At 37.8% G+C, this 17,408-nt stretch overlaps 1 protein-coding gene across 1 annotated transcript in view; it reads left to right on the forward strand.

Annotated features, from left to right (window-relative positions):
- CCDC102A (coiled-coil domain containing 102A) overlaps window positions 1–17,408 on the forward strand; it is a 402,094-nt gene that overhangs the window by 88,204 nt on the left and 296,482 nt on the right. The window contains exon 3 of the mRNA XM_044081499.1: window positions 1,040–1,257. Coding sequence (XP_043937434.1) covers window positions 1,040–1,257 — 218 coding nt within the window. The remainder of the gene's footprint in view (window positions 1–1,039; window positions 1,258–17,408) is intronic.

Here is a 17,408-nt window from a genome sequence, read left to right on the forward strand (position 1 = left end):
ATTATTTATTTGAGACAAACCTTCATTCAGGATGGCTATGTCATTTGGGGATTCAGTGACTGCTCCTAGCTTGCAGTCATCTGAAAACTTAGTCAGCCAGAGCCCTTTGGTATTGGTTTTTATTTCATAAAAGTAGAGGCCAAACAGGAGACGTTTCTGTCTGGAGAGAAAAGAGTTATCATGCAAATAGTAGATGTTACGTGAAATAACTTAACTAAGTAAATATGAGACCAGAGGTCTAAGCTTCAAAGGTAGACTTCAAGAATCAAAAGATGGTTATGTCAGGAACAAAAAAAAAATGTTGTTCTAGTGGTTGAACTAGAGCCTATTTGGTGGTCCCCCCAGCCTTTAGTCTCCATTTTTAGCATCTGCCCTTTTGGATCATACAGATTTGTTATATGTTGTTATTATACAGTTATCCTTATCATAAATAACATTTTGCTAGCTTTAACTGTATTTAGATTGCAATGATGCTGAATCTCCACAGTTCTAGAAAATGTTATATCCAAACATTTTTTCTCATCATGTTGTTCCATTACCATTCCACACAAGTTTGTATTTGTAATATTTATTACTTCTACAGTGTTGACAGCTGAAAAGGACTCATGGCCTGTCCAAACTGCATTTTTTTCTCTCTTGTACTTGTAATGTTTGTTATTTCAGCAAGCAAAAGGAGTGCATGGCCTATCTGATCTAGCTCTTTTTTTCTCCTGCTTGTTAAAAACTGCATTTTTCTTATAAATAGCTAGTTGAATTACTTTTTAAGAAATGTTTATGACTTTTATTCCTTACTAGAAAAGTTTACAGTACCATAATGTGCGGTTAGCTTGCAAATTATTATTTTGTACTTTATGGCTGTAGTCAGAACCTTGGAGCTGGCCCTTCCATTAATATTGATTGAATGATTCAATATGTGCTGCCTAACTTGAAAATTTTGACTGTATTAGTAGTCATATGTAGTATTTGATGTTTTTTCCTTTATTTTGTTGTATGGAACATACTTCATGCCATTGACACTTGAGCCTTTGTCTACGTGTAGGAATTTGAATTAATGGAAGCGATCCTGAAGAACAAACAGGATAATGTAGAGATGTGGGATCAGCATAGTTCTCACAGTGTTCGAACATCATTAAGCCGCCAGGACAGGAACCGCTTTCTCTGGGAAGATGTTTCAGTGATAGAAGAAGATGGCAGCAAGGTTACAGCCCTGCAGTTGAGGCTGGATGAGTCACAGAAGGTGCTACTGAAAGAAAGAGAGTACGTACATTTTTAGTGTTACTGTATCTGAATACACTTTTCTCTCCTTACATACTATTGTAAGCATGTAAGTAATATTTACCTTGTTGTATAATGACCAATAACTGCAAGGGTCAGGGAATACTGGACTGCTAAGTACTTACAACATTCATGTATAATGTTCACTCAGGAATTATTGTTTTAATGTCTGCTTCTGTTTGGGACATCTAGAAGTAAAAGTTAAGGCAAGAACAGTTGTAACAGAAAGCATAAGTAAGATAGTCAGTAGTCCATTGTGTTTACTTGAAAGTTGCACTTATCCTCTGTGTAGTATTTCCTTTCTCTTCTACATAGGGTCATAGGTCATAGGAGGTTACTAGGCTAATGGCCCTGGGGCCCTTACAAGCCTAGCCAAGAGTTTATCCCCAAAAAGAAACCTCAGTCAGCACTTGTCGCCCTGTCAATGAGGGGCACAGGTACAACTGCTGGGGACAAATTTGTGGTTTCCCATGCACTCAACAAGGTGAAGTATTCTGTACTCTGTCTCTTGAATTGGTGCATTAGCATACTTTCTACAATTTTTTTGTCAAGTTACTCTAGAGCTCATTTACCTGCTTCATAAATGGCACCTCTTTACAACTGATGCCTAAGTGGATGTGCTAAAAAAGTAAACGTTTTCATACAGAACTCGGGCATTATCTAGACATGTATAGAATATACACAAAAATGCCTACTGGTATGTTTCTTATATTCTATACAGTGGTTAAAAAATAGAATATACCATCAACTGTGAATATACGTATCTCACTGATAAATTTAGAAAAAGATAGATGTAGTTAGAGATGCATAATAAACAAAAACCCAGAAGCAGAGTAATGAATTTGTATGGCAAAAACAGGACATTGAGATTAAGTACATTCAGCATGTGTCTGGTATCACTTTGCCACTCAAATTTTCACGTGATCTGTTTGACATGCTGTGAAGTAAGGGCTATAGTGTGACCTGTTCAGTGTCACAAATTATTGCCATTTTAGGCAGCAGTGTGTTCCAAAGGCTTGGGCACCTGGGGTGAATGGAAAATGTTAGTTGGAAAGGCAGTTGCCTGGATCTAAGAATCCTTACACCCTCCCTTTGCTTGAGGTTTCTTGCAAATAGTCATTCTAAACAGTATGCTGAATGGTGGATTTAAGCACAGTAAGTAGACAGTGAATCCCCACGGGATGGCTAAATAACAATTTGATCGGTTCTATTGTAGAGGTTTCTAACATTTTACAGTGTACTATTACTACAAATGTTATCAGTTTAAAAATCTGAAACTCGTGTGAGTCCTTAAAAAGTGAGGTTGAATGTGCAAAAATTGAGACTTAGATGTACCAAGTCTGAGATTGTTGAAAACAGAGTATTGTCTTTTCTACAAGGTATGACAATCTTGAAGTTAGTGCATATAAATAGCAGGAGCATGAAGGGGTTCATGAGGATCTTGCAAAAAATAAATTCAAATAAGAACAGCAATTCTCAACATTCCTTGTACTTCTTTAGTTTCACTGTTTTTTTTTTTTTTCTAATAAGTTTGTTACTCAAAACTAGAGATCTCAGAATTACATTAGGCAGCCATGAAAAGGAATGAATAAGGACCCAAACATGATGCATATACTAATAGGTTAAGATGATTTGTTCACTTTTGTAGTGCTTTTGCAAGAGTTGATAAACTGTGGGATTTTGAAGTACTACCCTTTCTAGAGGAGGTACAGTTTTTTTTTCAAGTGTTAGAATCCTGTCTAGAGAAGGTGGAGTTAAAAACATTTGCTAATGTATAAACTACTGCAAAGTTTAAAGTATGCCTTTTTAGATGCACAGTCCTAAGTTCCGGTAAGCGTTGTCTAAAGTTCAAGACATATTTAGGTAATGAGTAATAGTTATGACTAATATTTCTTTATTGGAGTGTTTTTGAATAATGTATGGTGAAGGGTTATAGTGCTTCAAGAGAATTTCTTACTACCCTTAGTGTTCTGGTAAGTAATGAAGAAAAAGCAAGCAATTCACTACCCCCCCCGATAAGTTTAAATGTTCCCCATAAGAAAGGTATATGTATTTAATAAAAATTACAGCGTTTAATGTTATTGATAGCTTTAAATTATGTTATCATGACAAGGCTATAAAAGCCTCTTCATGTTATGTAAATAATGTAATGTAAAGATACTGGCAGGAAGCTACATTAAAGTCAGTGTCTACATCAACAAGATATCTAAATAAAGACTGCACATGGGAGGCAATTGGTAGAAGCTCAAATATGGAACATCCAGTGTATTACAATATGATACAGCTATATCCAAAGGCAAACACACTTCCCTAAATAGAGTAAATATTGTAGCTGTAAGTTATTTACAAAGTTTTTTTATAAACATGCAACATCCCATGCATACCAGTCCTATAAAGTCCATCAAATTGAAGAAATTACTGGTTAAGGAAATTTGTTCTTTGCTTCTGGTTAAGCCAGAATGTAACCTTGGAGCTCTCTGAGCCTAGTCACAAGATTGGTGCTAATGATGTTAATGTACAAAGTCATCTAATTTAAATGGTACAGTGCAGTTTTATGCTACTCACACAGAACAGCATTTTGTCATATGGGAAAAAAAAAGAAAGGAAAACACGCTTTATTTCAGCATTTCAAACAGAAAGTCATGTTGTTTCATTTCAGCATAATAAAAAACAATCATTTCAGCATATCAAAAAATGAAACTCAAACTAATTCCTTTTTAAACTAGCAGGTGTGTAAATAAAATAATGCATATGTTTACTCAGCACAGTACCTGTGAGTTTACAGTTTCAGAAATACCAGATCAGTTGTTGGGAGTTGGCATAATAGTTAAGGTGTTTACCTCACAAACACAAAGTACAGGGTTTGATTCTCACCACTGAAGGAAAATTGGTTACACAGACTAGGCTTAGCATGTCCTGCAAGGACAACTAGCCTAGTACTTATTCCTAAATAATTTATAAGAGAGGGGTTGACATCAAGGTTAAGGTCTTTACCTCACAGATATAAAGTACTTTGTTTGATTCTAATCTCTGGTTATTGTCTAGACTTGTAATAGTTTGGGTTGGGGTTGGCAAAGTTGTTATGGTGTTTCCTCACAGATAAGAGGTACATGGTTTGATTCTCACCAAGGGAAATTGGCTAGGCTTAAAGTGGCCCATATGGACAGCTAGTCTAGTACTTAACTATTGAACCTGTCCAGAAACGTCTTGCAACATAAACCGAATGGTTGGGAGGGGCAAGTACATATCCCAAAGGGTACCATTACCGTGGAATAGACTCCACATACATGTCAAACAAAGCTCATCCATGTCCCTGTTCAAACACAATTTAGATGAATGGTTGAGAATAAGGAAAATTTACCCCATGTGCTAATAATGGACATAGATAGTGTCTAAATGTCCTGTCCTGCAGCAGGGTCCTCAATGAATACTCAATGATATGATGCCAGAAACATTTATTCACAAACTGATTAGCTCAGTGTGAAATGGCCCCATTAGCCTGACAAGCCTGGTCTGCAAGGCTATGGAATGTATCATCATGGAACTAATAAACAATGACATTGGTAATCTCAAAATGCTGGATCCTACCCAGTTTGGGTTTATAAAAGGCAGATCATGTCTCCTAAACCTGATAGACTTCTTTGAAGCGGTCACCAAAGCCACTGATGAGGGTAAGATGGTTCACATAGTCTATCTAGATCTCGCCAAGGCTTTTGACACCATCCTCCACTCTGGAATTATAGATTAACTAAACTAGGTATAAATCCCTATGTCACAAGATGGGTTGCCAGTTGGCTCACTGACAGAACCCACACTGTGAAAGTAGCAGACTCCAAATCCAACTTCAAACCAGTGACAAGTGGAGTACCACAGGGTTCAGTCCTGTGTCCTCTCCTGTTTGGTATCTACTTCTCTGAAGTTCAGGCTAACACAAAAGGCCTTTGGCTAACAATGTTCACAGATGACTGCAAAATAGGAGACATAATCAAAACTCCTAACGATGTGGACATTCTACAAAAGGGCCTCACTGAGACAGATGCCTGGTGTCAAAGCCATGGCCTCAAGCTCAGTGCCAAAAAGTGCCTTGTCATCCCTTTTGGTAAAAACTCTGTACCCATGAACTACCACATAGACGGTAGTCTACTTAACACCGAAAGTGTGATAAGAGACCTTGGGACACAGGTGGACAGTAGTCTCTCCTTTGATAATCACATCACCACAGTAGTCAGGAAATCCTTCTATGTCGCACACCTCATCACAAAAGGTTTCTCATCCAGGAAAAAAGAGGTCATTGTTCCCCTCCACTCATCACTCATCAGACCCATTATAGAGTACAATGCCCCTTTTGGTCTGTACCTCACAAGACATCTACAACAACTGGAAGGGCCGCAGAAATACTTCACAAAGAGGATTACTGGCCTCAAACAGATGCCCTACGCAGACCGTCTCAAAAAACTCCAGCTTTACTCCGTTGCATATTGCCTACTTAGAGGTGATCTCTGCCTAACATACAAAGTTATGTCAAACCCAGAGCTGTTGGACATGCTCCACTTAAAGAAATCCCAATCCCTCTGAGCTACACGCTCTAGGGACCTAAACCTTGTCACCACAATAAACAGAACATGCTGGAGGGTTAGATTCCTGTCCCAGAGACTTCCCATACTCTGGAACAAACTACCTATCTATATCAAACAAAGCTCCTCATTAGCACTCTTCAAGAAAAATCTTGATGATTGGATGGGAGATAGGAAATTCACCCCCGAGGATCACTTCTTCAGCTTTGCTCGACAGGGGCACAGGAAAATAATTTTCTTGTGTGGCGAAATCCAGGGTACTGTTTGGCTAGGCTTATATAGGCCCTAGGGCGAATAGCCTAGTACCTACCTATGAACATACGGATGTTTTGGAATAAAGGTTATGGTTAGGGGTAATTCTAACACATAATGGAATAGCAAGGCTAGGCTTAGAAATGGCTCTGCAGGCAGTTAGCTTAGTGTTCACATATGAACCTATTAATGTATGATTCTGTGCTTATACAGTACTTTAATACAAATTCCTAAGTTTTGGCATTGTATCTTGTAGTCAGAAAATGCTCCAAAAAATACTTTTCATCTTTTGGATGGATTTCATACTCTCCTGAGACATGTAAATGAAGTACACACTGACAATTTCTTAGTAGAGCAGCTATTTCTGTTTGCAGCAATTCTTTTGTAAGACAAAAAATCATTTTTTTCTCACTTTTTCACCAAGCATTCAAAACATATAGTTTTCACAGTAGCCCCTTGCTTTGCACTGGGAATGCAGAGCTCTCTTAGCTAGTTTATAATTGAAACTTTTATGACCAACTAGCTTCCAGAAGGTTCTCTTGCAACGCCCTTTCTTTGGCACTGCTACAACGCCAAATTGATCTCATTCACTTAAATGTGTTAATTTTGTTTTCATGTAATAATAGCCAAAGGTAATGCAGGAGCTGAAAATTATATGACACTGATCACACAGAATGCCCTCGGCTATGTTGTAACCAAGAGAAAGAAATTTAGATAACAGGAAAATGCACTATGAAGTAAATTATGTCAGGCAATTGTGCAAAATAAAACAATATTCTTGATGTCTGACAGACTGTAGAAAGCTATGGAAGTGTGCAATATGGGATTCTATTACAAGCTTAAAACAAAATGTGATAAATTTTAGAATAAAAGCTTTCATCCTCTGTAAGTATATTAGCTCATACTTTAATGCCATCCATATTTCTTTAGTTCCTGATTCAGCAGCAATACTTATTTTCCTTAATTTTTTCATATTAATTTTAAAAAAAATTAAACTTTGTGTGTCTGTCTGTCTGCCATCCTCATACATGGCAGCTGGACTCCTCTGTGTACATCACTGTGAAGTATATCATGAAGTTGTCACTGAGTAGAATGCTCACTGTTGCAAATGCTGTGATGTTCACTGTAATGTCCGCATTTAGGATATCCTTGCTGCAAGCAGCCCATGGCCATCACAACTTCTAAAGGTTTACCTTCAGACAGAACTTTGGCTGATGCCCTCCCATCAAAGGTGTTAATATGTTGGTGGTATAAAGGGTGAGTCATCCACAGTAATTCAGCTCTTCTTTACTGTGCTACGAGTAGCCATGTGTTAAATCTCATTGGTCAGGCCATTGGTCAGTCTACTTGCACCAGAAGCTCAGGATAAGTACTCCCTAGAGGACTGCTTTCATCTTTACTGTATTGCTGTAGTACTCTTTGACTAATGTCTGATTTTGATTGTAGTGCAGAATAATTTGCCATTAGGGCTAGTCAATACGTGTGATGTATGGTAAGCAAATTGCACACAAAGACTAACACTCATAGTCTTTATTCTGCCTCAGCTCAGAGTACGACATGGACTTGTGTTGATACTGTGCTTCATTTACCCTGATGATAGTCCCTAGTAGACAAAAGTATATCAGGAGCTTGTTTCCAAAGTAGGAGCATGAGCCTTGTTCTGTCCCACCATGGGGATTACCAAAACTTCCAGCAGCCTCCCACCAAAGGAAAAGCATACCAAGAATGCGAAAAGTGTCAGCAGGAAATTGAGGATTTTTGGATGACTTAGGTTTCCCTTGGTCCAGTGGCCCTGTGTGCAGTGAAATGCATTCACAGCCATCATCCACCAAGTCACTTTTGACCAAGAACACTATTGGAGTCACTGGGTAGACACCCATAACATTCTTGTTTTGTACATTGTCCTGGACCAGCACATTTGGCATGCTTCCTGAGGCCAACGTCCCTTCAATATCGGAAGCATGCATTGTAATATCAGAAGGTGAAGGTGGCATTCCTACTGTTTTGTTTAAGTGAAGTTTTGCTGTAATTGTGTTGAGGTCATGGTTCCCAACCTTATACCCAAGGCTTTCAGAGTGACAGGTTGTGATGACTTCAATGAGTGGAATGCTAGTTATGGCCATTGTGCTTTTTTAGTGTGTGTGTGTGTGTGTGTGTGTGTGTGTGTGTGTGTGTGTGTGTGTGTGTGTGTGTGTGTGTGTGTGTGTGTGTGTGCCTGTGTTTAAGAAACTAAAACTGACAATTATTGTTTATAATAAATGTGGAAATGTGGGAACAAAATGAGTTTAATTGGCATGTGGCATTCGGTTATAAAACAGACTGCTTTCTATGAATCTTCATTTGGATGTATAAATAACACTACAGCTGTTGATTGTGATAATGCTGCCTAATGAGGGAGATGGAAGTTAGTCTGCATTACAACAAGGTGCTACATTCCGGTTAAAGTTATTTTATGTCCAATTTTAGACTTAATTGAAACTGTAGTAACATTAAAAATTCACTGGTCACAGGACCATCAGTAAATGCTGCATTGAAACAAATGAAAGTTAGTGTGGTTCACTCAATGATGTGACCATGATGTACAGAAATGAGTGATGCTCAGACACGCTTGGACAGACAGGTGGGTCACGTGCTGCATCTTGTGTTTTAAATTAAAAGTAAAAAAATATATATTACTTCATTAACTTGTTTTGTTCATTGGATAAAAGACTATGTCTGTCGTGCAAAACCATGAAGAAACAGAATTAGTTTGCTCTTTTCTGTTTTTTAGATTATGTATGATTTAAGGCCTAGAGGAAACTATAATAGTGAAATGGAGAAAAAATAGAGAGTGATCAGTAGAGGAAGTATTCTAAGATAGATGGATAAGTGGGTGAGATAATGTGTTTCTAGTAGTAATACATAATTAAAAGTTTGTAATTAGCCTTGTCTGAGTCTGCAGTGGATGTCAGCAATGCAACAGACAAGAGAACAATATAACTCATGCGGAAAAAATTTAGACAGCAACAAACATTCATCAATGAACTCCAGCAGTTATCATCTTGTTAGTTTTCTGAACGTTTTCAATCACATATTGAAGCAGGCAAAGCATTATGGGTGTCCAGGTAATCACCCCCTTAATGTCTTCATTGTCAGTCCAAGAAGTCTTATCAGTCAGAACAATCTAGACCATGGAAAGGGATAGTGAACCATCCAAAAATTACATAAAGCATTTTCCTGGTTTATCACTGCCCTCATTGTTGTCCTTATCCAGGTAAGTTGCTGCCTAAGTCCAAAAGATTCATATAATTAATTAGCAACAGAATGAGACTGCTGTCAAAAAGTGCAATTGCAGGAGACCATGATCTAAATTAGTGTATGGCAAATTTCCATGGTGAAAGTAACATAAGAAATAAAGTCATCAAAACAAATACAGTCCAACATATAAACTGGGAGAAGGCTTCACTTGAGTTTGACACTTGAAAGTTTGGTCTGTAAAGTGCAGTGGTATTTTTCAAGATTGTAGTATCTCAGGAAGTTTCTTTTACTCTTAGGTACAGTAATTTTGGGGTTAGCATGTGTAAGTAGCAAGATTGTGGGGATACAGCCCCCATCTCAGCGATGCAGGAACAGTAAAGCCTCCCTGCAAAAATGCTTCACAATTTTTATAATCACTTTTATCTTTCACTATTGTAGGCAAAAGTTGCAATTTATATTTTTACTTTTTAGTGAAATGCAGTGATTTTGTGTCATACAGCCTAGAAAAACTTAGAAATAAGTTAAATAAAAAAGTAAAATTATTATGCAGACAGTATATTAATGACAGCCATTTTAAAATTCCCCTTAACTAATTTATTGCATAAACTAATGTAAAAGTTTGTAGAAATACAGTACATACAAAATATGAGTAAATAATTGCTAGGATAAAGGTTAAATAAGCAAAAAGAGCATGCCAGTAAAGTTGCATCTCAATTTATATCTCAATATGATAAGGGACACTTTTATTTCTAGTAGTAGCAATGTAGAAGATTATGATTGGGTCTCTTGATTGTAATGTTTATGTAATGTATTTGAGACATGGATGCCAAGAAATTCATCTTCAGAGCGAGATCCTATCAGTTCTTTATAGTGCATGGAGATTTATCTGCTCCATGTACTACCATTTGCACAAAAGTAAAATAAATAAAAAAAAACACTGTGTCTGCTGGATTTGAAAGCCAGTAAAGCAGTGGGGAAGTGTTTGATGTCCTTACGTATTCCCTATCTAAGGGAAGCAGTTTGATTCAAAATACTGACTGTAATGTAACAGACAGTAGGCAAAAATGAGAGTTGAAACTAAGCCATTTTGTGTTCTGCTCCTGCTGTTTCTGGCCAGCACTATCAACTTATAGTGCCAAATGTGATCTTAACAGTACCTTTTGAAACTTTGTTAAGGTCGAGTCTTGTGTTAGCGTAGCTCTGAATCAGCATGTTATTTAACCGTTATTGTAATCATGGTGCTACATGCAGATCAATAAAATTACGGTACTAATGTGATGAATAACAGGCAAGCAGAACTGGAAAAAACCTTGCTTTTGCTAGCCAGTAAGGAGCCTAACAGCAAGAGTTTAAATCTCTACACGATGAGGAGTCAGACAGTGATAATACTTTATCATGGCCACTGCCCTAGTGAACTATACTAATTATATAGTATAATGTAGTATTCTGATCTAGTTATAATATAATTAAATGGCTTTTGAATAAATCTGTCAAGCAGATTTTATTTAAGCAATCTCGTTAATAAATTCCCTTAAGGGAGGAGTCCTAAGCATGCATCTACTTTCAGTTTCAAACAGTGCATATTTTGTATACTTCATAAACTTGCCGTAACATGTGCAATTCTGTTAAGTGAGAAGCTGATCTTATAAAGCATACAGTAATTATCTATAACAATTGATCACACTACCATAGAACATATGCTAAAAGGTGTTAAATAAAGAAATAAAACAATTTTGGACTTGAAAGATTGTACATATTCATTGTCACTGTACTGCATGAATTCACTGAGTTTCAGATTTAACAACCAAAGAAGCAGGCAACTGAGTAAAGGGCAAGAAATGAAGCGAGTAGATGAGGGGTAAGACACCAAAGAATGGGGCACACATCAACAGTGAGCTGTAGCAGACACCTCTGTCTGTGTTGCATGGTTGGTTCAGGAGTTAAGATGTTTGAACCCCGGCACCAGGATTTGATCTTCAGTTCTGACCTTTACTTAACTATGAAAATGTTATTAAGTTTTAGACAGCTGTGTGATATAATCCCTCTCAAGGGTTTTTTTGTTTTCTGTCAATGAGTTGAAATTTAAGCTTAATGTTTAGACTGTATCTCTGATGTTACGTTTTGATCTCCCTGAACTGTTACATTGTTCTGACGTGTAATGACCCTTTGTTTTCACTATGTAAATCACTTTACTCATTTGACATGTCACATTGAATTTATTGTAAAATGTACTTTTGGCAGACCACAGTATTAAGTTTAAATATTGATCATTGAAAGAATCGAAAAGTCTCCTCGAGAGAGTGATTATTGTATTGAATTACTAATGAAAGAAACAAGGTGCCCATTTATATTGGTAGCAGATAGCAGCCTGGGAATCAACAGCACTTTCACAGTTAGATAATTTCTTCTGGCTACAGGAGCTTGGAAACTGAAATGTTGATGCTGTATTTGGAATGGCTAGGTTTTAATTTGTCTGTGTATAATTGTACTGCTTTTCAATTTGTATGTTTTGTTCAGCCTGATGAAGTACCTGATAGTACAAAATGTGGTTGTTGTTGTTCTTATTAAATACTTTTGTATATTTTATTTATAAATATTCATTCTGCATGTTGGTGTATAACATGTGTACACAACTTATTGAAAATATCACTACTGTCTCCTCTCAACTAAACAATATGGGTTCTGGTTTGGCCAAAATGCTTCCACTACCCTCTAGATACTCACTGACAACATCCTGCTTGCAGTGGACAAGGATTTGCTTACTGGTGCCATATTAAGTGACCTCACAAGTGCCTTTGACCTTATAGATCATGTTATCATCCACATCGATCACCTTCCTAAATCTGGTATTAGCTCAGACACTGTCCCCTAGTTACAAAGCTACCCATACTTCAATAATTCATATTCTCCTCTGCCCTCCCCCTTCTAAAATGGAGTCCCTCAGTGCTTTTCTGGCTGTCCTTCTGTTCTCCATCTGCGTTAACAATATGGCAACAATTAAAACGTCTACACTGGATACACTCCTGCATATTATAATGTTGATGACATGGTCTTATTCTGTTCTAACCCCTCTTTCTCCTCAATACAATAAGAATGCAAACAGACTTCCATTCTATCATCCAGTGGGTTAGCAACAAAAAGCTTATAGTTGATTGTTCCCAAACCAAGCAATGCTTTTTGGCACCAATCATAAACATTGTAAAACCTCCAGTTCTGTCTGCATCCATGATCACCTAAATATTCACAATAAAAATGTTAGGTCCTTTGAATACCTTAGGAATTTAGTTGGACCCCCTCACTTGTCTTCCACCTTCATCTTGGTAATACATGCAAAGAAATTAACTAATTTCTATTTTGGCTAATAAAATCTCCCTATTTCTTTTTGGAACTGCTATGAATGCCATTGACACTTCCAGAAGAATTGCCTCTAGTATTTGATCCATCTATAATCCTATTTGTTGCTTCATTACCCTCTCCCTTATATGTGAATTCCACCACAAAACTATAGAAAACAACATCTGGCTGTAGCTCCGGCTGTGTGCTGACATCCTTCTTGGCTCTTAGCTGTACAAACTCCTCAGGGAGGAGTCCTTTCCCTAGTTTCTAAACTAGTCAAATATACACCATATAATCTAAGAAGCCCATACGTACTCAGATCCACTTCTGCAAACAGCCAGAGCACAACTTAATTTGCACTGACCACTGTTTTCCTTCCCTCCCTTCCTAGAGATAGCGCTTCTTATCCCACTTTTCACTCACTGATAAATGCTCATCTCATATCTCAAGCTAAGTACAAATGTCATTGTTCTGGGCAAGTCACTTAACTTTTCTACCATTCTCTCTACCCTCTGCTCCTTTCTCCTTTCCTCTCTCTCTCTCTTCCATAACAGTGTAGAACTACTACATCAGTGTAGTTAGTCCTCATCAATTGACCCAATAAATACTTTTATAAATATTATATCCAGTATTCTTTTTTCCTTGTTGTGCAATTTTTGGATCTTAATTCACATGCCATTTTGTGCACTATGTTGCTTCTTGCCATACCATATTTTATGTTGTTTCTGTACTTCTAGGCTGAGACTGAAACTGGTCCTTTATGATAGGTCCACTTCCAGAATTAACACACACACACACACACACACACACACACACACACACACACACACACACACACACACACACAAACACACACACATATCTATGTCTATAATTATATCTCTGTCTAAGACTGGGTTTATGTCAGATGATCAAGTTTTCGGAAAATCAAACTATGTATGATAGAGACCATATGTTTGATTTTCTGAAAACTTGAAGCATTTGTATGAAGATTGTGGTACAGTGGGAACTGGGGAATTTACCCTTTTCCACACTGTAGTATGATCTCAGAGTTGGTGTATATAATTTGTAGGGGGTGTGGGGGGCACAGCTCTGCAGATGGGGGGTGCAGGGGGGCTTGACCCTGCAGAAATGTAGATTTTTGTTGTTTTATTTTGTTCACGTTTTTGGAAAGTTGAATATTTGGTCTCGACCATATGAAGTTCGAGTTTCTGAAAACTTGATATTCTGACATGAACCCCTACATCTATATCTATATCTACATCTACATCTCTCTCTCTCTCTCTCTCTCTATATATATATATATATATATATATATATATATATCCAGTGGTGCATCCAGTAGCATGCTAGCCTTTGTTGCAGAATGCTGTGGCTTCTGTTACAACACCAGGTAGATGGAGTGCTGACACTGAAGTGCAGTGTAAGGGATGTGCTTCACTTCTGAGTGTGCCTTCCTTTGGATGAGATGTTAAACTGAGGTCCCATTTGCTTAAGTTGGTGGTAGCTCAGGTGGATGTAAAAGATCCCAAAGCACTTACTGAAAAGAGTAGGGTTTTTTAATTGATATATATATATATATATATATATATATATATATATATATATATATATATATATATATATATATATATATATATATATATATATATATATATATATATATATATATATATATATATATATATATGTATATACATTGCATATTATTTACATATTTACGTTATTTACATCTATTTACAAATGTCTATACATTATTAACTTCAGTTTAAGCACCCCCCACTCTTTTATCCAAAACCAAAACATTATTTTCTCGAGAATCTTTGTCAAAGTCCATTTTCCATTGTATTTATTTTTATTTAGTGTCTTGTTCCTTATAATCCATGAAACATAAAATATTACTCTATTTTCTTCACGTCTTTCAGTTTTTGTGTATCACAATAACCAAATTCTATTATGTCCATATTTATTTGCTCAAATTTTAACAAACTTTTCACCCTATTTTGTTTACATATTTCTTTCCCCAAATTATTAACTCTTTCACATCTCAAAAACACATACTCACTAGTGCCAAACTCTCCATATTTATTACATATTATATCTTGCTTTTTCTTATATGGCATGTTTGCCTTAACTGGCAATTTTTTAATAGACAATCTCCATAAAAATCATTACATTCTTTAATCTTTTTATAGTTATTATATGTCATTGTTATGTTCTTTGCATTTATAATATAGTATAATGTATATCATGTTTTTATTTTCCTTCATAACTCCTTTGAATACTTTATATAAAATTAAAGATGCTGCATGTACTATTAGGTTTATTAAACCCAATCCTCCTTGCTCTTCTTTCATAAGTAAAATCCCTCTCCTGACTGGATTCAGTCTAGAGCTCCATGTAAAAGAAAATATAATCATCATTAGTTCCTTTTCATACTTAATAGGAATCATAGGTTCATAGGTATGTACTAGGCTGTTGACTCTAGGGCCTATCTATATAAGCCTAGCCAAATGAGGTTCCCTTGCTTTCGCCACCTAAGAAAATTATTTTCCTGTGCCCCTGTTGAGCAGTGCCACAGCAGTGATCCCCGGGGTGAATTTCCTGATTTGCATCAAATTGTCAAGATTTCTCTTAAAGAGGGCTAATGAGGAGCTCTGCTTGACATGAACGGGTAGCCTGTTCCAGAGAATGGAAAGTCTCTGGGACAGGAATCTATCCCTCCAGCATGTCCTGTTTATTGTAGTGACAATGTTTAGATCCCTGGAATGCATAGCTCAGTGAGATTAGGATTTCTTTAAGTGTAGCATGTCCATCAGATCTGGGTTAGACATGGCTTTGTATGTTGAGCAGAGGTCGCGTAGGCGATAAGCGATGGAGTAGAGCTGGAGTTTTTTGAAATGGTCTGCGTATGGCATCTGTTTGAGGGCGGTAATCCTCCTAGTGAGGTATTTCTGTGGCCTTTCTAGTTGTTGCAGATGTCTTTTGTGAGGTACATGTCAAACAGGGCACTGTACTCTATAATGGGTCTAATGAGGTATGAGTAGAGAAGAATGATGACCTCTCTTTTTCTGGAGGAGAACCCCTTTGTGATGAGGTGTGCCATGAAGAAGGATTTCCTGACTACTGTGGCGATGCGATTGTCAAAGGAGGGACTACTGTCCACCTGTGCCCCAAGGGCTCTTATCACACTTTCGGTATTTAGTAGGCTACTGCCTGTGTGGTAGTTCATGGGTATGGTGTTTTTCCCAAAGGGGATGACAATGCACTTCTTGGCATTGAGCTTTAGGCCATGACTTTGACACCAAGCATCAGTCTCACTGAGGCCTCTTTGTAGAATGTCCACATCCTTAGGCAAATCTATTATGGGTCCTAGTTTGCAGTTGTCTGTGAATTTCATTAGCCAGAGACAAGCTCTATTAGCCTGGACTACAGAGAAGTAGATACTGAACAGGAGAGAACCAAGGACCGAACCCTGTGGTACTCCGCTTGTCACTGGTCTGAAGTCAGATTTGGAGTTGGCTACTTTCACTGTGTGGGTTTAGTTAGTGAGCCAGTTAGCCACCCATCTTGTGACATATGGATTTATGCCTAGTCCAGTGAGTTCATCTATAATACCAGAGTGGGGGATGGTGTCAAAAGCCTTGGTAAGGTCAAGATAGACTGTGTGCATCACCTTACCCTAGTCTACGGCTCTGGTGACTGGTTCAAAGAAGTCAGTCAGGTTTAGAAGGCATGATCTACCGTTTACAAACCCAAACTGAGTGGGGTCCAATGTTTGGAGGTTACCTATGTCTTTGTTTATAAGCTCCAGGATGATGCATTCTATGGCCTTGCAGACCAGGCCCATCAGGTTAATAGGGCGGTAGTTCCTGGGGGTCAGTGGTGGCACCACCCTTTGTGGAGTGGGATAACTGTTGCTGTGTGCCATTCCATAAGCACAAAGCCTAAAGTGAGGCTATGGTTGAACATGGTATGGTACTTAAGTGGGGTGCCAGTTCGTTCTGTAGTTTGTGCAGAACACAGCCTGGGATGTTGTCCGGTCCCATGGATGCTGTGTTCTTGGCTTTGGAGAGTGCGGTCTTTACCTGTGCATCCATGATTACAGGGGCTTTGAAATCTTCCGGTATGGAGATGGGCCCTTTGAGGGGTGAAGGGGGGTAAAGTTTGCACTGAACCTGTCAGCCAGGATGTTGGCAATATCAGTTGGTTCGGTAAATGTAGTGCCATTGTGCTGTAGTTCCAAGCAGATCTGAGTGCTGCCATTGAGATTCTTAGCATAGCTGTAGAAAGCTTTGTGGTTATCTTTAGAATCCATGGTGATTTTATTTTTGTAACTAGCTTTGGAGGATTTTATGAGGGATCTCATCTTCTTGCTGAGGCTCACCAGGGAGTTCTTGCAATCATGCGATTTTACTCTTTTTTTGCAACAGTTTCTTCCTTCTGTTGTAGAGTTTGTTTATGGCAGGAGACCACCAGATTGTCTTCCTTTTTTTGGAGGATAGCATCTTGGTTCTGTTGGAGATGGCATGATCCGTGCACTTGTATATGTGGTATACAGTGCTTTTGTATATGATTCAGCAGTTGTGTATCTATTTTCCACCTGTGTGGGTGACATGAAGTTGGCCACTTCTGACTTAAGAAGCACAAAGTTGGCTTTGGAGAAATTTTTTATGGTGATTTCCTTAATGGGGGGGTGGGGTGGGATATGGATGTCTAGGGTGATTAGCTAGT

This window comes from Protopterus annectens, chromosome 8.part0, assembly GCF_019279795.1.
Source record: "Protopterus annectens isolate FY-2018-M chromosome 8.part0, PAN1.0, whole genome shotgun sequence".
NCBI lineage: Eukaryota > Metazoa > Chordata > Ceratodontiformes > Protopteridae > Protopterus > Protopterus annectens.